This window comes from Nomascus leucogenys, chromosome 3 (genome assembly GCF_006542625.1).
Source record: "Nomascus leucogenys isolate Asia chromosome 3, Asia_NLE_v1, whole genome shotgun sequence".
NCBI classification, from domain to species: Eukaryota; Metazoa; Chordata; class Mammalia; order Primates; family Hylobatidae; genus Nomascus; species Nomascus leucogenys.
The window spans coordinates 37,386,180-37,408,398 of NC_044383.1; the positions used below are offsets into that span (position 1 = coordinate 37,386,180).

At 43.1% G+C, this 22,219-nt stretch overlaps 1 protein-coding gene across 1 annotated transcript in view; it reads left to right on the plus strand.

The window, feature by feature from the left end:
* The window catches only part of BLNK (B cell linker), a 79,330-nt gene that overhangs the window by 17,129 nt on the left and 39,982 nt on the right, over positions 1 to 22,219 (plus strand). The window contains exons 2-3 of the mRNA XM_030809132.1: positions 7,326 to 7,391; positions 11,877 to 11,926. Coding sequence (XP_030664992.1) covers positions 7,326 to 7,391; positions 11,877 to 11,926 — 116 coding nt within the window. The remainder of the gene's footprint in view (positions 1 to 7,325; positions 7,392 to 11,876; positions 11,927 to 22,219) is intronic.

Below are 22,219 nucleotides of genomic sequence, written 5' to 3' on the forward strand. Positions count from 1 at the left end.
ATTAATCTGAGTCCAGGTAAAGGTGAATGCCTGGCCATTGGCAACCACAGCCAATTCCTTCTGCTGTCTTCCCCTTGTTGAAAGCAGACATCATACCATTGACTAAAATTCCATTGCCAGAGTCTTTCCTTTCCTGGGAAAATGCCTGGGTAAGCCTTTGGCCACTCATTATGGAGAAAAGAGTAAGATTTGTTGTTGAAGCTATTCCAGGCTATGGTGGATGGGGGAAGATACTCTGGAGGTTGGGGAGTCATCTTTTTGCTCTTTCCATTTAAACTTAGCCTAGAAGGAGATAAACCTGGCCTAATCCTTTTTTTTCCCTTTATATATATATATTTTTTGAGACAGAGTCTCGCTCTGTCGCCCAAGCTGGAGTGCAGTGGCACGATCTTAGCTCACTGCAAGCTCCACCTCCTGAGTTCAGGCCATTCTCCTGCCTCAGCCTCCCGAGTAGCTGGGACTACAGGTGCCCGCCACCATACCTGGCTAAATTTTTTTTGTGTTTTTAGTAGAGACAGGGTTTCACCGTGTTAGACAGCATGGTCTTGATCTCCTGACCTCGTGATCGACCCGCCTCAGCCTCCCAAAGTGCTGGGATTACAGGCTTGAGCCACCGCACCAGCCTGGCCTAATCCTTTAAAAATGGCTCTCAACCTTCTGTGTGCGTAAGAGTCACCAGGCCTAGAAAATTTGTTAAAATGCAGATTGCTGGGCCCTACCTGGAATTTTTATTCTATTGATATGGTTTAGGGTCCAGCAATCTGAATTTCTAATAAATAAATACAGGCAATCTTTAGACCTTACTCCAGAAAACACTGTTTCTGAGCGTGATCTGGAAGAGAGGCTGGGTGTGAAGGCACAAGAGGGAACCTGAGATTGTCCCCTCCCTCCCTGCCCCTCAGGTCCAAGCCTCTTGATCCCAGGCTCCCAGAAGCAAGGCATTCGGCACTTATTCTCACACAGCCTTTGCTTCTCCTGGTCTCAGATTGCCATGTGGTCTGGTCATCTCTCTGCTCCCTCAAGCTGAGGGGTCCTGATTCACTGCTTGTTGTCACACCTACTTGGATCAGAGTTTCAGCTATTTAAAAGCCTCTCAGTTTGCAGAGGAAGGAAAGGTGCAGGTAAAGCCTAAGGATGGTGCTCACTTATGAAAATATTCACAATATAGTAAGTGGAACACACAGATTTCAAAATGTCAAGAGTGATCTTAGTTGTGTAAAATCTGTACATCTTATGCATGGGTAGTAAAAATTGGAAAGCTATTCAATGGGAATCCTTCTAGAAGGTTCCTCTATTCAACCTGCAGCACAGGGACCAACAACCAGGAGGCCCCAGGAAGACAGGAAACATCACAGTACCAAGCCTGAGGCCTGCCTGCCACATCCTCATTTTCTTACATCCTTTTTCTAGGTTGGAGTCTTTGCAGGATGAGTGACAGTAAAGACAGCCCACCCCCACCAACAGGGATGAGGTCGAGTCTTAGTGCCACTGCCACTGCATTCTGTGTTGGTCACTTAGAGCACGATATTATAATAGCAATGGCAAAATGGTCCCGACCGTGGCACTCTGCTCCAAGAAGGGCCAGTCCCTTTTCCATTGTCACGCAAGGAGAGGGGCATGTTCTGCCTGTAGTCACTTCATCTCCATTCTACAGCTTTTGCAAACTGTGGCTCAAGAAGAAAGTACATGGCTATAAAATAAATTACAATATATAGGCATAGGTTTGTCTGAATTCATACAGAGAAAAGTCAGCAGTCCTGCAAAGAAGCTGCAGACTGAAAAGCACACACCCAAATTATGCTTCCAATTGACCACCCAACTTATTTGTCTGAAACTTTGCACTTGAGTTAATGAGAACTTAGTTTTTCCCCCAAACAGGTATTTGCTTTATTTGCACACAACTAAAAGGCCCACAATAGAAAAAGGCATGATCTATCATAGCCGTGCACAAAGGATGGTCTCCCAACTGGTAGCATCAGCACCACCTGGGAATTTGTTAGAAATGCAGGGGCTGGGCATGGTGGCTCATGCCTGTAATCCCAGCATTTTGGGAGGCCGGGGCAGGCAGATCACAAGGTCAGGAGTTCAAGACTAGCCTGGCCAACATAGTGAAACCCCATCTCTACTAAAAATACAAAAAATTAGCCCGGCATGGTGACAGGCGCCTGTATTCTCAGCTACTCGGGAGGCTGAGGCAGGAGAATCGCTTGAACCCTGGAGGCGGAAGTTGCAGTGAGCCGAGATTGCGCCATCGCACCCCAGCCTGGGCAACAAGAGTGAGACTCTGTCTCAAAATAATAATAATAACAAAAATTAAAAAATAAATGCAGATTTTCTGACGCACCACAGACAACCCAGTGAGAATCTCCAGGGGTGAGGCCCAGCCAGTTGTGATCCAATAGCCCTCCTGAGGTCTATCGGATTCTAAAGTAAGACACTTTAAAGGCAAAAAAACCGCTGTAACTTTCAAATGGTGACTTTTCTACTCTCAATGCATCCTGGAATTTAAATCTCTCAAGATTCAGACTTACCCAGGGTCACAATACTACAGTGTGACTAAGTTACATGTCTTAATTCAAAGCTTGAAAATTAAAAATAAAAGAGAGAATATAAAATTTGATTTGGTTTACACAAGTATTATAATTATTTATATGACCTGCTCACCATTTTTAAATACCAAAATGCCATACTGCTTAAAATTACAATACTAACATATATTTTAAAACATGTATTAGATAAGCTTTGTTCTTCATTTTATTTTGTTACATGAGCATGGCTGTCTCTCTATGACTTTAGAAGATTAGGACATTGTGACCTTATTATCCATCTCCCCACCATGGAAGGATATCTCTGAATGAGATAATCAAAGTGAAGCTGTTTTATGCCTTACCTATCTTTACCTACACACAACTCATCTCAGTAAAAGGATTGCTGTTTGAATCCAGAACAACCCCTCCTGGAACAGACCAGTTGTGCATTCTTTTGCTATGGCATGTGCTATAAGTTGTAATAAGGAGCAAAAAGCACTTCAAAATGAAATGGCCAATGCTAGAGAGCAGCAGAGCTGTGCGTCACCAGATGCATGGACAGTTGATATAATGAGCTAACAGCATCACAGTAAATCTTGGTTTGGGGTCACTATGTCTTCCCAGATCACAGAAGTTTGGCAGTTGTAACAAAGCAGTCTATAGACATCAGAATTTGTGTGAACGAGATACAGAGAGAGAAGAAAACTTTAAAATATAAAAAGTATAATTTATCTAGGGTGACTATAGTTAACTATAATTTATTGTATATTTCAAAATAGCTAGAAGAAAAGATTTGGAATGTGCTCAGCACAAAGAAATGATAAATGTTTGAGGTGAGGTGATGGGTTTCCCCATTATCCTTATCTGATCATTACACATTGTATGCATGTATCAAAATATCACATGCACCCATAAATATCTACTGCTATTATGCATCAACTTTAAAAAGTATAGTTTATGTAACACTTCAGTAACTTACTGTAATTATATAGTTACGTAGTATAATTGTTATTGTTATAATAATACACAATAAAAAGTAATTAGGAAATGCCAAGAAGCACCAAATGCCAAATTGAGCAAATGACAAAATTGCATCCAATTCTTTTGCAACATTTTGCATCTGTTTATTTACATCCACAGCAAAATCACTTATGCAAATTGGCCCCTGGTTCCCTATTACTCTGCCTGTGTCCCACTCTTGACAAATTTCTGATAGGATTCTTCACTGCTGGCTCATTTTGCTCCTCAACCTGGTTAAGCATTAACTTAGGCTAAAGATACTCCATCCAGTTACAGTCAGCTTACAATCAGAGCTGCCCTCTGCCCTCCATATGAGATTATTGAGTTTTTTCCAATCAATCCACTTCAACCTCTCTTTCTCTCTTTCTCTCTTCCTCTCTCTCTCTCTTTCTCCCCCTCTCTCTCTGTCTGTCTCTCAATCTCTCTTTCTCCCCACTGCCAGATCCATTATTTTCATTTCCTTCTTTCCTCTATCTCGAAGATTCTCTATAATTCCTCAGGAAAAGGAGAAAAGGGTTTGGCATACAGTATATGTGAACAAATTCTAGAAAACTGTAGCGTTCTGAGGCAACTCAAGGGCCCATCTGAGGGACCCTCTGTGTGTCTCTCAACCATCCTTTTCTCTCTGCTACTGAGCCCATAATATGTGCCTGGCTCTTTCCTGAGCTCTTACACTTGTATCATCAGTGTGCCTGGCCTCCCTAGCTAGGGAGTATAAGATGTGGTCTCATTTCCTTTGTTACCCAAATTACAATGACTTGGCACAAGACCCCTGACACATACATTTGAACGTGGGCCCCTCAGTGGGTCCCTCACTTATGTAGATAATTCTCCAAGATGCAGCCATACGGCTGTCCCAAAAGAAGTTTCTCCTATCCTTCTACTTCACACTCCAGCCTGTCCTCCCTCCACCCTTCCATGCCAGTGGAACACTCTCTTCCCCAAGGCCCAGCTGAGGCCGGGCTGCAGCTACTACAAGATCTTACTGAAGATTCAGGGACAGCAGAGAGGGATTATGTGGTTGAAAATAGCTAGCGATGGCTCTGGCTATGGCTTTTCTCAGAGCAGAGGCGCAGACCCAGCCTCAGATTCAGGGATATCACCCCCTGCCATCGCCCCAACCCCCACCACTGAAAATCCCTCAGGTTTGTCTGTGCTCTTCAGCACTCTAGCGCCTAACAGCCATTAGCCCTAGAAGGAGAGAGATCTCCCCAAAATCCGCAGCTTAAGTTCGCATTTTACGTTTGAGCAATCTCCCTTTTCCCAATTCCCTATCCAGTAAATTTCACTCCACTCCCTAAGTGCTAGATGGCCTGCCCTCAATAGAGCAGCCCCGGCAGAGCACCAGCATCACTGCACTGTTTAGCTTTAAATTAACACTTGGTAGAGGACAGCCACAGGCCTGCCCAGGCAGAGTTCTGAGAAGCTGTCCTCTTACCCTCTAAACTGCTCCACTGCTGCACAAAAAAGTAACCCTTCTGCCGCACGGGCGTTCTAAATTCACAAAGGGCCAAGGTATTATTTCTCCCAGATGTCCTCAACCGACAGTTTCCTAGACCTATGCTAAACTATTTCTATTACCTAACCCAAGGCCTAGCTCCCAGAGTCAGAGAAATCTGCCTTCAGGATTATGGGAAAATCACCATTTCCTACAAGAACAATAGCTGTGTACAGCTCATTATCTCAAGGGTCCAGTCAAGTGGTTTTCTCAGAACAAAGGAAGCATTTACCTGAAAGGTGAATTAAAACATCCTACTCTTTCAGGGAAGAACCATGTGAAATTTTATTATACATTTTTTAAGTCAGAAAATTATTATGAGGAAAACATAACATGGCCCTATCCTCCCATTTAATATTTTTCTCCATATTTGTATATAACACAGATAATACAAATGATATCTACACATGCTATAAAAATTCAAATATTTTAAAACATCATAAAGTAATAATCCCTTTTTTAGAAAGTAGAAGTTCCAGGCAGCAATATAGATGTATATTCCTCTTTTTTTTAGGGTTCTGTGGCATTCCATTGCATGGATCTATCAGAATTTATTTAACTAGTTCCCTTTTAATGATTAATGAGCATTGGGTTGTTTTCAGAGTTATGGTTGTGGCGGAGGGGGGGTGGGGCAGAAGAAGCAGGGAGAGGATTAGAGAGTTCTTACACATCATGCTGCAATAAACATGCTTATATGTATATACTGATATCATTTTGTGACCATTTTCATAAGACAAATTCCTAGCAGTCCAATTGCTGGGTCAAAAGTCATGGATGTTTTAAATCTTGACAGATTTGATTGTAACCATTTACCTTCTTAACACTGGATATTATCACACTTGTTATGTTTTGCCAGTCTGACAGGCGAAAAGACATCTCACTGTTGTTTAGATTTAGATTTGTTTAAATATAAGTTATGTTCAATGTCTTTTCATTGGTCTATTGGCCACTTGTATTTGTTTTCTGTTAGCTGTGTGTTCATATCTTTTGCTCATTTTTCTATTGAATTATTTCTCTTTTTCTTACTGAGTGGTAAGATTTCTTTGTAAATCGAGAAAGGCTGGTGCAAAAATAATCGTAGTTTTTGCCATTACTTTCAGTGGCAAAAACCGTGATTACTTTTGCAGCAAACTCATATGTAGTTCTTATTATTATTACTATATACTGCAAATATTTCTTTCAGCATGTCATTTATCTTTTGATTTTGTACATATTCTTACCAGTGGAGGGTCTTGATACATATTGTTACCAGTGGAGGGTCTTGACAATGAGTCTTCAAGGTTCTTGGCATTTTGAACAAAGAATTGGACAAAATGCACAAACAAAGCAACAAAAGAATGAAACAATGAAAGCATAGATTTACTGAAATGAAAGTACACTCTACAGAGTGGGAATGGGCTTGACCAAGTGGCTCAAGAGCGCTGGTTACAGTATTTTCCTTCTAGGGGTTTCCCATTGGTTACTTGGTTACATCCTATGTAAATGAAGGAGTGGCCTACGACCAGTCTGATTGGTTGCAGAAGTTGATCAGTCAGAGGCTGAAGTTAAGGTACAAAGTTACACAGGAAGACTTGGCCTGGGACCAGTCTGATTGGTTACAGGAGGGGATCAATCAGAAGCACTTTCCATTTTTCATCTATAACACAGTGCAAAGGTAGTAGCCTCTGATCCTTTTGTTACTTGTGCATGGAGAGGTGGGGTTTTCCATTTGATTCAGTTCTAGAAAGTCAGTGCAAATTGGCCTTAGGTTCCCTGCCTCCAGACCCTATTCTCCTGCCTCAATATTACTTTTTGTTCTACAGAAGTTTCAAATATCAGCCAGATTTAATAGTCATTTTCTTTATGACTCCTAGGTAAGGAATAACTTTTAAATGGAAGTTTTAATAGATGCTACCTACTAACATTTAACGAAAAAGAACCTTGGGCCTGATTGAAGCCTCTGCTGTGTCCACAGAGTAGCATCTATATTCGTAATGTGGATGCTCTAAGACAATGAGCAAGGAATCAGAATATCTTTCGTCACAGCCTGAGACTGGTCCAGACATCCCAGCGGAGGGGGACACAGCCCAGTGACCACATTCCTTATAGAATCAGTCATGCTTCTCCTTTGCTAAAGTAGCAGATGGTCAATTTAATTAAATACAATATAATTCATCCTATTTGGAGGTTGTTTTGGTAGGGGTTTTTCCCCTTCTTTTTTGTATTCGAGAAGAGTAGAAGACTTTTTTAAAAAGTCAGACCAGTTATTAATATCTTATATTTAATTTTGTTTTTTACAGGCAGCTTCAAAAGATGGTCCATGATATTAAAAACAATGAAGGTGGAATAATGAATAAAATTAAAAAGTAAGTTCGACTCTATTTAAATAATTATATAAAATAAGTCAACATGTGCTACATGGAAGAAAACAAATTTCTCTGTTACCTGGATGAGAAGTTTCAGCCTCTTTAGCATGTAACCCTTCTTTACTGTTGGCTGGAATCCATGGTGGCCGGGTCTACATTCTGGAACAGGACAAGTGAGTACGGTGGTACTCAGTGGACTTTGATTTTCCTTCTCACTGCAGGGAAGGTGAGCTATGCCCATTCAAGGTACCTAACAAATGTCAAAGCAGGAAAATCATTTATATAACCATTTAGCTAAGTGCTATGAAAACACGTATGGAGAAATCCAAATGAAAAGTTACAAAACACAGCCCTAGCTTCTTCAAGATGCCATGTGAGTTTTCCTTTTTTGGTTTTCTTTCTTTCTTTTTTTTTTGAGATGGAGTTTTGCTCTTGTTGCCCAGGCTGGAGTACAATGGCACAATATCAGCTCACCACAACCTCCGCCTCCTGGGTTCAAGCGATTCTCTTGCCTCGGCCTCCCGAGTAGCTGGAATTACAGGCACCCGCCAGCATACCTGGCTAATTTTGTATTTTTAGTAGAGACAGGGTTTCTCCATGTTGGTCAGGCTGGTCTTGAACTCCCGACCTCAGGTGATCCGCCCGCCTCAGCCTCCCAAAATGCTGGGATTACAGGTGTGAGCCACTGCCCTCAGCCAGTTTTCCATATTTTGATTTCTGCTTTTTGAATTATTACCTGAAAATGAACTTTTCGGTTGGCACTTGGAGAGGGAAAGCTAGCATCTCAAAACTTCTTGTACATCAAAAACTCTTAAGGTTTTTTTTTTAAAAAGAGAATAAAAATTGTACATATCTGCATTTGCCACTCAAAATCTAAGGTAGACGTACCTTAGTAGGTCTTATATACCTTAGTAGGTAAGTCTCTTTCAAGAGAAAATGGGAAATGGTATTCTGTTAAGTCTTTAAATTTTTTAAATAAAACTAATACAGATTCACCAGGGAAAAAAAATCAAACAGGCCAGAATTTTATGAAGTCAAAATCTCCCATTTCCTTATATCTCCATCTTAACCCACTCCCCAGAAAGGGACATTGTCATGGTAAGTTCAATGTGTGTATATATGTATGTATGTGTGTATAAGTATGTATATATGTATGTATGTGTATGCTTAAACACATACATACATACACTGACATGTACATACTATACACATACATTTTGGTCATAAATGGTATAATAGTGCATACACCATTCTACCAACTTGCTTTGTTGGTTTTACTTAAGCTATTTCATGGACATCTTTATTTGTTAGTAAGTAAAAATTAACCATATTCTTTTCTGAACAGATGATTTAATAGTCTACCTTAGGCCGGGCGCGGTGGCTCACGTTTGTAATCCCAGCACTTTGGGAGGCCGAGGGGGGCGGATCACGAGGTCAGGACATCGAGATCACGGTGAAACCCCATCTCTACTAAAAAATACAAAAAATTAGCCGGGCATGGTGGCGGGCGCCTGTAGTCCCAGCTACTCGGAGAGGCTGAGGCAGGAGAATGGCGTGAACCCAGGAGGCGGAGCTTGCAGTGAGCCGAGATTGCGCCACTGCACTCCAGCCTGGGCGACAGAGCGAGACTCCGTCTCAAAAAAAAAAAAAAAAAAAAGTCTACCTTAAATGTATTACAATTCAATTAACTAGCTATATATTGGTGGCCATCTTTAAGGGGGGATTTGAATTTAAACTGGTACAACATTTGTGGATAGCAATTTGATAATAGCAATCAAAATTCTCTGGTTGTTTCTTCCAATTTAAATGTCATGAATAATACTTTAATAAATGTTCATTGCAGACCTTGAATATACCAGTAGGCTAAATTCCTAAAATGAAATTTCCAAATGGAAGAAGTTGTGTCCTTAAAGTTTTGATTGCTATTACCAAATTTTTCTCCCCAAATTTTGGACCAAAAAGTAGTTTATAGAAGTTCATTTCTCTATGCATTCAAAAGAGCATCCTTATTCTTTTTAATCTATGCTAAAATTAAAAGTAAGAAATCACTTTTGGTGGTATTTCCAGGCTATGAAATGTAAATGAGTCTCTATGCATAAGTGATCATCATAAAACATAAATGGCCTTCTGCTTTTGAGGTGGTGGTCGTCTTACAGAGGAGGAGAATTTGGCTTCATGTTCTGTCTGATGAGTGGGAGAGGTGTGTGATGATTTTCGCTTATTATTTCTGCTACAGATAGAATCTCATTCTTTATGAGACAGTCCTTGTTACAATCACTAGCAATTCTAGTTGCCAGTTTTACAATACACCAGTTCTCAATAACATGAAGCCTCTGCATAAAATGTTTCTCTATTCCTTGGCCCCCAGTTGCCAGTTTTACAATACACCAGTTCTCAGTAACATGAAGCCTCTGCATAAAATGTCTCTCTATTCCATGGCCAGTCATATTTACAGCAGCTGTGGAGCTCAAGTTTTTTCTAACAGCCTCTATTTCAAACGTTCTGCCCATTGGATGACCAAAGCACTTTTACATGACAAACCATGTTTCTTCTCAGCCTGGAAATTATGGCCACCATAGTCATTACCCCGGGTGACGTCAGGGGCCCTTTAGCTCAAAGTGACTTGCAGTTACACTTTTACTTGAAGCCAGGCCACAGGTGCTACCCTGAATGGAGGAAGCACGCTTGAACACGCTGGTTCCCTAACACAAGACTGTGACAGAGTTTTCACTGGTCTACGGCCGCGTGAGAAAATAAGGACCATGAAGTGCTGGGGGTTGTGTGCAGCAGCCAGCTACAGAGCAAAGTTCAACTACGCCTTTTATTCCTAGTGTTGAGTGGCCAACAGTCCTTTAGTGAGTTTTTCCTTTATTCTGAGATGATTTGGGGGTGTTAAAATACCCTTCCTTTTCTTTTATGAAATGATAGTAATAATGGATAACAGGTGGTTTGTACTTTTGGAAATTTTACTATTCCTTGAACCAACCTGGGCACCAGACCCAGTTTTGTTTTTGTTTTTCTTCCTTGCAACACCTTGGATGATCTCTGTCTCTGTGCCTCATCATGTGCCTAATGATAGTATCTTCCCAGCCCACCCTGCTGGCTTGTGAGGAGAATTGAATGAAATAATAGATATTGAGAGCCTATGAGAAAAAGAAAACCAGAATTTCTATGTAAATATATGTATATTTTTGCAAATTACAATTTTGGTTTGTAAATTCTTTTTGTGTGCGTTTTTTAATCAAACACAAATTTCTATGCTTTTTTTTTTCAAAACATGAAAAGTTTATATATAATAGCAGTTATACTGCTTCTATTGAAGGATATGATATTTTAGTAAATAAAGGATACTGGATATAAGTTTTATTTATGTATATTTTAAATTTCATTAAGCAAATAATTCTTAGTTAAAATGGGTAATAATTATTCAAAAATAATTGACTATAAACCTTACTCATTTCAAGTAGTGGAAAGGGAGGTATCAGAACTTACAAAACTTGGAATAGTTTTCTAAAATGTAATTTCAATTTTCTTCTTTTATTGAACGAAGAAGGATCGTGACTATTTAGCACATTTCATATGAGCATAAAGGTACTAAAGTACCTTTATTTTAGTAAAGTTTTGAGAGTGCTTAAAACAAGTTGAATACTAAATATGCTAAGTCTCATAATCTCCAATCCTGAGACACTCACTGTTCACTTGTTCGGCTTTTTTTTCTTTTTAAAGACAGTGTCTCGCTCTGTCGCCCAAGCTGGAGTGCAGGGGCGTGATCATGGCTCACTTCAGCTTTGACCTCTGGGGCCCAAGTGATCCTCCCACCTTAGCCCCTCAAGTAGCTGGGACCACAGGTGCATGCCACCATGGCTGGCTCATTTTGTTTATTTTTTTGTAGAGATGAAGTCTCACTATGTTACCCAAGCTGGTTTTGAACTCCTAGGTACAAGTGATCCTCCTGCCTTGGCCTCCCAAACTGCTGGGATTACAGAAATGAGCCAGTGTGTCTGGCTTACTTGCATTTTTAAAATGGTGCAAACGTAATTTTAGCCCAACCTACAACCAAAATGCTTACTGTAGCTGATTTTTTCCTGTTAAACATTTGTAAGTCATTAAAATATAGTTCATCTTATCTAACCTTCTTATCAACACGTACCTTACCAACCAATCAACACTTATCTTCCTTGAACCTCTGAACTCAGTGCTTACTATTATCATATTCTGACCTCTCTGAGCCCTTCTCCACCTGACTTCACCTTTGCCAAGTCTTAGCCACATTGTGCATGCATTGGGGAGATGGGGAGAGGTGGAAAACCCCTGACTAATGGCTTCACTACATTTACAATACATCAGATCTGTGCATTGATGGGTCCAAGAGAAGCCATTATGCTATTAGTTGTCTATCTATTCTCTCTATATCAGCTTCTAGCATCGGCTTTGACCATCATTGTTCTGCTCACTGACCTTTTGTCTTACGGTTGTTACCTCCAGGCTAAAAGTCAAAGCACCTCCAAGTGTTCCTCGAAGGGACTATGCTTCAGGTAAGGTATTTCTCAGATACTTTAACTGACTCTTGACTAATTTAATGTTCATATTTACATTGATGCTTATGGAGAGGGAAATATGCTATCCTCATTTGAAAACAAAAGGTATCTTTTCTAATTTCAAGAATGACTAAATCTATTAGGCATTTTGACTACAGTGGAGATGTAGTTTTTTTATCCATCCATCCACCCACCTATTTATTGGTTACGTATTAAACATCTTCCATGTGCCAGGCACATGCAGATCTGAGGCAGGAATACAGTGCTAAAAGTTAAAGATAGACTCTACATTTGAGGAATTTATAGTCTAGAAAGGAAGATAGATTATTGTATTAGTCTGTTTTCACACTGCTGATAAAGATATACCCGAGACTGGGTAATTTATAAAGAAAAAGAGGTTTAATGGACTCACAGTTCCACATGGCTGGGGAGGCCTCACAATCATAGTAGAAGGCAAAAGGCATGTCTTACATGGCAGCAGGCAAGGTAGAATGAGAGCCAAGAGAAAGGGGAAACCCTGGATAAAATCATCAGATTTTGTGAGCCTTATTCACTGCCACCAGAACAGTATAGGGGAAACTGCACCCATGATTCAATTATCTCCTACAAGGTCCCTCCCACAACATGTGGGAATTATGGGAGCTACAATTCAAGATGAGATTTGGGGGTTACAAAGCCAAACCATATCAATTATGTTAAAAGTAATTATAGGCCCAGGTGCAGTGGCTCACACCTGCAATCCTAGCATTTTGGGAGGTTGAGGAAGGCAGATTACTTGAGCCCAGGAGTTTGAGATCAGCCTGGGCAACATGGCAAAACCCTGTCTCTACAAAAAATGCAAATTATCCAGGTGTGGTGGCATGCACCTGTAGTCCCAGCTACTCAGGATGCTGAGGTGGGAGGATCACTGAGGTCAAGGCTGCAGTGAGCTGTGATCATGCTACTGCAATCCAGCCAGGGCAACAGAGTGAGACCCTGTCTCAAAAAAAAAAAAAAAAAAAAAGAAAGAAAGAAAAGAAAAGTAATTACAATTCAGTGATAGGGGAAGCACAAAGTTCTGTGGAATTCCACAGCAGCACTAATGAATCTAATCTGTGGCTGGGAGTGTGGGGGAAGTGGGGAAGAGACTACTTCCTCCATCAAAAGCTGTTTAAATTGATACTTGAGGATTGTTGAAGGGGTGGGGGTAATAAATTATTGCTGGCACATTGCTGACACTCAATCCTGACACTCAATCCTCTCCAAGTTTAGCCTGCAACCTCATTCCAACTAGGATCAACTTTGGCAGGAAAGAAGGGTTGAGATTTGTAGTGTTTCTGGCAGTGGTGAGCCAAATAAAATATTCAATACACGTTTCTTTATTAGAACAAATACGTTGGAGGATAGTTTTAAAATCTCTTTCTATAGCGTTAATTATAAAGATTTCCTGAATATCCCTTAGTGAAAACCACAGAGCTACAGACATCATTGATGATTCTCAACAGGGCAACAGCCTAAAATCAAACCATAACCTTAAATGAAGCTTACTATTTTATTTTATTTTTTCTGCCACTGATCAAGATAGCAATAAGTCAGATAGTGCAGTTCCTCCTAAGGGAATCTTATCACACTGAGAAATGCTGACCAACCTGCCCAAGTCTGGTTACAGGCCTGTTGGACCACTCACTAATTCACAGAGTAGTTATTGGCATCACCCTGCCAATCAGTCAGCAAGTTTAGACAGTTGGCCAGGGGATGCCAGTACAGTCTGGCGCTAAAAGAGAGACCCTGTTCTGGGCTTTAATATCTACCTAATCAATAAGTCAAGGAAGCTTCCTACTTATATGAGAACAAACACATTCTTCCTTCCAAGTTCTAAATAAAGAAAAGAAACAAAAGCAGACTCAACCTGTTAAAGAACTAAATAAGTTTGATGGGAAAATTATAAAATCATGGAGTCTTGGGTTTAAAAGGAACCCCAGAGGTCATGTAGATCAATATCTGATCCAGGGCTTAACCCCTATCCCACCACCATGCACCTCCACACACAAGGCCCAGCTTCTGCTTGGACACTTTCTGTGATGGTTTCCCATGGTCTAGCAAGGGACAGACAGCCCTGGCTGGATATAGATACAATCCATTTCCTTATGGCTTCCTATGTCTCTCCTGATGGCCACACAGTTCAAGCCTTTAAATATTAAGAAAAGTAGAGCCAGGCACGGTGGCTCACACCTGTAATCCCAGCACTTTGGGAGGCCAAGATGGGAGGATCGCTTGAGGCCAGGAGTTTAAGACCAGCTTGGTCAATACAGTGAGATCCCATCTCTTAAAGTATAAGAAAAAAATATTAAGAAAAATAGGAATAGAGTTGTCCTGTGCAACTTCAAAGGAGAGAATTAAGAAGTTAGGCCATCTGAGTGGTTTCTTCTCTGGGATAAACATCTCCAGGTGCTTCAGCTGTTTCGCACATTTTCTGATTCATTCAACACGTGTTTCATGAGTGTGTCCTGTGTGACTCTCACTGTGCTAGATCTGGAGTGGGGAACAAAATACAACCCCTGACCTTACAGTGCTGAGTGACTAGTGGGGAGTCAGATAAGAAACAAGAAAGCAAACAGGTAAATATAAATTAGCAAACATGGTACCTGCTGTGAGGGAAGATGGAAGGGTGCAATGATGGGGAATCAGTGTGGGGTAGGAGAAGAGCTTAGGTGGTCTGGGAAGGTCTGTCTGAGAAGGTGATATTTAATTCGAGGATTTGGGGACAAATGTGCAGGAATATTTGCCACTTTTAGATGAACCAACAGCATCAGAGATACTGGACACAGATGCCAGGAGTTCAGAGTCAATTGTTGGAAACCTAAATGGACTGACATATCTGATTTCAGGGCGGACATCTCTCCTGATTGTCCCCTCACACTCACCTGTCTGCCTGCTCATCCACCCACCCAGGCCCTCTCCTTTCCGTCTATTTCTGCTTAGGGAAAAGGGAGGTAGCATCCATCTATTATTCATCCTTTTGCCTAATGCACACACTTGGGATCAACCTTGATGCCTCCTTTTCCCTCACCTTCTACAAAAATTAATCTTCAAATCTCATTGATTTGCTCTTAAATGCCTCTTAAATATTTTTTCCCTCTCTATTCCCATTGCTACAGCTAAGGCCTTCATCATCTCTTGCTTGTCCTAGGGTAGAAGGCTCTAAGTAATCTGCTTAATTCCTGATTGCATGTAGTACTCTCAAATTCCACCAGAAAATTATTCTGAAATAAAATTCTCTTTAAATCTTTTCATGGCTCTACATTGCCAACAAGAGGAACTGCAAACCACTGAGCCCACATACAAGGTCTTTCAGCTTAGCCACTAACTGGCTGTGTAACCTTGGGCATCTCATGCTCCTTTCCTCATCTATATTATGCAGGCCTGAACTAGAAGATCTGTCAGTTTCCCTCTAATACTAATTGTTCTGCACTCCTGCAGAAACACAGATCTCTGGGGCTCGGGGCCCAGTGATGAAGTGAGCCTCTCCTAACATTCCCTGGCTTTAGGAATTCACATCTTCCAATCTCCCTGATGCTCTGAAGTGTTCTCTTTTTTGTCCTCAGACACCTGCTCCCTATCCTGGAACCCTTCCAAATAGTCTTGATGTCAGAACATTTAATCCCTCCTGGAATGCAGAAGTGTGGCCCAACAGGATCTTCTAAGCCTTGGCAACACAAAGTTTGATTCCCAGCTAGACAGCATCAACCTCATCTGGAGCTTCTTAGAAATGCAGAATCTTGGCCCCACCCTAGAACTACTGGATCAGAATTTACGTTTGAGCAAGATCTCCTGGGGATCTGAATGTAAATCACACTTAAGAAACCCTGCTATAAACCACCATCTCTGTCCCTACTGCCTTTCCTGAACTAAAAGACAAGTAGATTTTACTCCCTCAATCCCTGACCCCTGCAAATCCATTGATGTTCCAGGGTCTCAGAAATGCATCTTATTGCTTTGCCAGATGACTGGGGCCTTGCCCGGTTTCCCCTGCTCTTACACTCAATCCCCGGAAATGGTCCAAAACCACCATCACCACCTGCAGTTAGCATCCTTCCTTGCCGTTCTCTCCCCCACCCTAGCTCACGTCCCAGGAGCATTTCCAGCTGCTTCCCCTGAGCCTTGAGGTTTCTGCACAGCTGCATGTCCAGAGCCTCAGAAATCAGCCCTGAGAGCTCCTCCCGAACCTGGGGAGTCTTTAGGATCTTGGAAACCGTAGTGTGTGGAGGCCAGAGCCCACCAGACCTCCTGAGCCTGGGAGGCCAATCATGTGTCCTATGGAGCACTTGAACCACTAAAGCCTCCTGAAGTGCTCCAGCTATTTTCCCCCCACACGCTGGATTTATGTCCTCTTTCCAGTTCTGGAAACAAGTGGCTTCCCAAAACCCTCTAAGCCAAGAGTGCGTTGACCTTGGTGATGCTGACCTTCAGAGGGCAGAGGATAGAGAAGACCAGCAACTGCCCCGCAGGAGGTCAGTAAAAGAGTCACCATACCCTCTTCCCTAGTTAGAGTACAGAAGGACAAAGCTTGAATTACACAAAGCATGGAGACCTGGGTCTCCTCCAGGGATGCAGATCAGGCCAGTGTGGAGCCTGCTGCCTTCAGTTCAGACCCAGCAATCCCAGTTCAGTCCTTCCCCGAGGAGGAAACATCGCCGCTAAGGAATTGCTGGCCCACTGGGCAGAATGCATTGCCCCAAGCAGCTGGCATTGCTGTGGGAAGGGAAGATATCCAAAATCTGTTGAGTATTGACTCTGTTCTGGGCATTAAGCTAAGCTCTTCACAGACATATCTCATTTAATCTTCTCATTAGCACTGTTATATAGAAATTACGATCTCGGTTTTGCAGATGAGGAAAATGTGTCTCAAGGACATTAAGTATCCTGTCCAAGGTGACTGCAGCCACTAAGAGGAAAACCCATCCCAGACTCCCATTTTGCAGCTCCTTGCTTTGACCGAAGCTCAAGTGTTTACGCTTTTGGGGGAAATTTTTTTCTTATTCTGAAGGCACTAGAGCTCCTGACATTAACGCAAGAACTCGCTTCCCAGTTCCTGAGCTTTCACAGTTGAACAGCCTTCGGTATCTTTGAAGTCTGAGGTCTGGCTGGGGATGGAGGTCAGGGGGAGACCAGTCATGGTGCCCGAGAGTCTACTGGGATCACTGCAGATGCCCCATTGGTTACCCCACAAGTCCCTGAGGAGTCAGAACTGAACAGAGCCCCTCTCTTGTACCCTTGGGCTCTGATGTCCAGGGCTCTGATGGGGTAGCACCCCTGGGAGGTCCACCTGTGACTCCTCCTCTGGCTCTGCTAACACGCAGGGAGGAGATCAGAGCAAATATGTGGTGGAGGGGCGGCAAACTCACTTACATGGAAAAAATAAAAATCCAGAGCAAAGAAGGCACTTGGACAGGGATTCTTGGGTAAATGCCCACACAGAAATATGGGGTATGCATAACGATCCTTTGTCCACTAAAGAAGTGAGATTTAACATTGCTTTTGTCATGGGCCTGGTGCTCCTAGTGGAGCCAGCATTTACCTAGTTTTCTGTCTCCCTGTTCACATTCCCCTGGAGGTACTGGTCTTACGCTGACATGGGAGAGCTATATCCAACATCAGTCCTGCCACAGGGAACTAAGAATAGAGGAATGACACTTGGGCTCAAAGGTATTTTAAAGCTTAGAAAGTCCTGAAGGATTGTCCAACCCAAGCTTCTCATTTTAGGAATAACTGGAGACCAGAGAGGCAAAGTGACTCCTGAGGTCATGCAGTGAGGTGATGGCTGAGCCAGGACTATGTCCGCCATTGCTGTACCCCCAACCCTCTGTTAATGATCCTGTGAAGGGATGAATAGACATACAGACAAAGGGAGTTTCTATGATGATAAGTATTTCTTTTTTCGCCCTGTCACCCAGGCTGGGGTCCAGGGGTACAATCATGGCTCACTGCAGCCTCATCCTCCTGGGCTCAAGTGATCCTCCTGCTTCAGCCTCCTGAGTAGCTGGGACCACAGGCATGTGCCACCATGCCTGGCTAATTTTCTAAAATCTTTTTTGTAGAGACAATGTCTCACTATGTTGTCCAGGGTGTTCTCAAATTCCTGGGCTCAAGCGATCCTCCTGCCCTGGCCTCCCAAAGTGCTGGGATTACAGGTGTGAGCCCACCATGCCCGGCCTAAGATGTTCAGTATTTAGACTCAGAACACCTCTCCCAGCCAGCCTGAATCTGGGTCTTGTCCTCAGTTCCCCATATTAAATCATGTCCCTTTCTCCTCTTAGGGCGGCACTGGTGGGACTGGCCACCCACCTCCTCCCCTGCAGCCTCTGTAGTTCTGCTTTCTGTTCCTTTTCGGTGTCTGTCCCCACCACCACAGCCGGCCCACCCTCCTTCTTTCCTTCCTTCTGTGTCCCACTGCAGTCTTCCTGCTGGCTCCCTGCATGCCACCACCTGCTCTTTTGGGGGAGAGATGGGCAGGGTCTGGCAGCTGGGTAGCCTCCAGAGCAGGACCAGGGCTGCAGCTGAGGCAGAATGTCAGTCATGCTGTGATGCCACCAGCATCTGCCCCAGGGGCTCTGGTGCTCCTATTGACTCAGAACTGAGAGGCTGGATTCATACTCCCTTTGCCCCAGCCACCACCACAGAGTCCTGTACTGTCCTTCCAGCCATGCCTTCCCATTCCCAGACCCCCTGGTCTGGATCAGCTTTCGTCTCTCCATGCCTGAGTTCCTAAACACCAACCACATCAGCTCCCCATCTCAGCTTGTCACTGGAGCCTGCGGTGTCCACTATGGCTGGAGCCCCCATTGGCCGGCAGCACATCAGATTTGTGTGAGCGCTCAGCAGAATCTCCTCTCCCTCTCCAGCCCAGCACATTCATTCTGCACACATCTGCCTCTAAGCCCTGCTTCTGGGGCTGACACATAAGCCCCTCTCTCAGATGATGGAGGAGGACACACTCCTTCATCCTTATTCTCTCACCCAAATCCTGCTCATCCTTCAAGGCCCCATTCGGCCCCACCTCGGGCACATGGCCTGATGCAAATTTTTGGCTGTCACTGGGCACACCTTTCTCTGACCCTTCCCTGCTCCTGGCAATAATTCCAGATGTGGGGACATTTCTCAGAAAACTACATGGCCCCGAGTTGTCCTCAGTCTCATGTGGTCATTCTTCTGGCCCTTAGTCTTTATTTGTATTATGCAACGTGGCTTGGTGAGAAGACCTTGGACTCTAAGGTCCTTTAGGCCTGGGTTGGAATCCTGGCTTTGCTCCCTAAGCACTGTGTGAGCTTGGAACAGTTTTGTAACTTGAGTGAGCCTACAATTTCTGACCTGGGGATAAGAATACCTATCCTTTAGATTGTTCTGAGAATTGCAGAGACTGTAAGTTCATTGTAATAGCTAACATTCATTGAGCCCTTTACTCTATGTCAGATACTTTTCTAAGCACGATTAATAAATAATGTCCATTTTAGCAAAGGGGAAGCTGAGGCCCAGAGGTGAAGCAATTCAGCTAGGATCTCACTCCTAGAAAATGGCAGAATAAGGATTCTAAGTTAGGCAGTCTGACCCCAGAGCCTAAGCCCAAATGTGGGCCGCTGTGGCCATTCTCACATCTCCTCACGTCTGGTGCTGTGCCCACAGGCTGGGGAGGGCTACATGAATCTTAAAACCTGGGTCAGGCAAAGGGAGGAGTCCCTCTATTGTGTGGCATGGGATTATGACATGGTGAATGGAGCATAAGCCCCAAACCAGGTAAACCACACCATAGGAAAGGCTTTACCTAACAAGAGGGCCCGCCCAGGACCTCAGCTTCCTGGCAGAGACCATGGAATCACACACACAAAATCAAACCACCTGGCCTACATGAAGCTTGAACTTCTCCTCCCCCAAATTTTACTCACTACAATAGAGGCTTTCTTGGATCCATGCCTTTGTGGTAGCCACAGTGTGTGATTGACGTGGGAGTAAATTAGAATCAGTGGTGTTTTCAGTGTTAATTGAGGCATTCTTTGCAATGCTCAAGATGACAGTAACATTACTAAAGCATTACTGTGTGCCAGGCTTTGCTAAGAGCTTCAGATATATTTTATTATTTGATTCTCACAAAAATATGATGCAGGCACTGTTCTTATCCTTGCTTTACAGGTGAGGAAATGAAGCTTTAAACAATATTAAATTATTGGTCCAAGACCAAGCAGCTTGTAAAGGGCAGAGCCAGGATTTGAACCTAGAAAGCCTGGCTCTAAACTATCACCTGTGCACTTTGGGAAGCTCCCTGAGATACTGGAAAACTGACTACTGTTTTGGACCTAATACCTTGGACTCCCATGCTTTTTAGTCTTGGCAATTGCCTGCAAGGCTGTAACTTTATGAATATGATGCTGCGAGTTGCACTTGGGACCTGAAGTAGATAGTCTAGCTAGGGATCGATGGGGTACCAACAAACAACCTCTATCCCATACCATATGATGCTTTTCTCTTTTCTGTCTCCATGTGCCAAGATGTCTGGATTGGGTCATTCTCGTTTCACCATGGTTTTATCTAAGTGCTCAGCAGAGGGCTAAGTGGCTCACATGAGATTTCAGCTGCAGGAGCCAACACAGCCTGGCTTCCAACCCAGCTCCCAGACTCACTAGCCAAGTAGCCTCAGGCAGGTTTTACAACCTCTTTCAAAACCAAGTTTCTCCACTGTAAAACAGAGATAAAGATAACACCTACCACATAGTGCTGTTATAAGAATATACTTTTATAACACTTAGCCTGGCACCCAGCACACAGCAAGTGTTCAGTAAATGAAATCTATTGTTGCTATCCTAATGTTCCTTTATTTGAGTCATTTATTAATTCACACTTTTATTAATACATTAATTACAAATGCAAAATTCTGTCCAGATGCAAAGATAAATTAGATAGGCCCTACTTTTCAGTACAGAGAGACATGAATGACTTAATCACAGCACAGGACAGAACGAAATACATGTGACATCACGGTGCCACTAGCCTCCAGGAGGGCCCAGACAAAGAAGTGATTGATTATGACAAGAGACTGTGGTAGACTTTGTGGAGGAGGAGTGATAGGGATTTCCATGGAAGAAGGAAGATGGGCTGCAGGAACGGCACGAGCAGAGCAGAGAATCAGCAAAGTGCACGACGGGAGGAGGAAGCTGTCTGGTGTTACTGCCAGTGAGCGTGGGAGCCTGCTGCAAGAAGTCGGTGGTGGGACAGAAGGTGGAGGCATTGGAATGTGTTGACACGGAACCTCGACTTGATTCCATAGGGAGTCACTGATGACTCTTAAGGAAAGGAACAGCATAATCCAAACTTTATTTTAATAAAATAACTACAAACAGTAGGATGGATGGATTGGAGAAGAAAGAAAATGGAGATAGGGACACTAGTTAGATAGCTAATGTGCTACTTTCACCAGTGACTGATCATAAAGTAGGCCCCCACTCACTGAGGAAGGGTGGAGCAAATGCAGTTATCCAGGCAGGGAAGTGGGTTTCATAAAGGCATTTTATAAAGGTTTCTATTTAAATGGTTGTTACAAAAACTCTTGCCATCTTAAGTGTTGATCTTCAGTGATCCCCAGACTTAAGGTATTAGAAACACACTGACCAGATGCGGTGGCTTATGCCTGTAATCCCAGCACTTTTGGAAGCAGAGGCGGGTGAGTCATTTGAATCCAGGAGTTCAAGACCAGCCTGGGCAACATGGCAAATCCCCATCTCTACAAAAAATACAAAAGTTAGCTGGGCATGGTGGCACGTGCCAGCTACTCAGGAGGCTGAGGTAGCAGGATCGCTTGCACCAAGGAGGTTGAGGCTGCAGTGAGCCACGATTGTGCCACTGCACTCCCACCTGGGCAACAGAGTGAGACTGTCTCAAAAAAAAAAAAAAAAAGAAAAAGAAAAGAAAAGAAAAAGAAATGTACTCCCCCATTGTGCCAGGTAATCATATTGGGAAGAGGATTTATTCACCCCATCTTCTAGAGTTTCTTGGCCAACACCAATGATTGCAGTACACTCTAATTCAGCATTAGTCAACCCAAAGAATAATGTAAGAATTCTTTTCTGTGCACGTCAAAGTGTGACCCATGTTTGGCTTATAGAGTGAGGCTCTTTCTTAGCACCTATCATGTTTTTCCCAAAAGAGGGTGCTGCTGCCGCCATTGCTTAAAATGCGGCCACTCCGATCCCACAGTCTCCTTCCTGACCTCTGCAATTCCTTGCTAGTGCCTTTGGAGACCCCAAATGTTTGACTCTCTGGAGT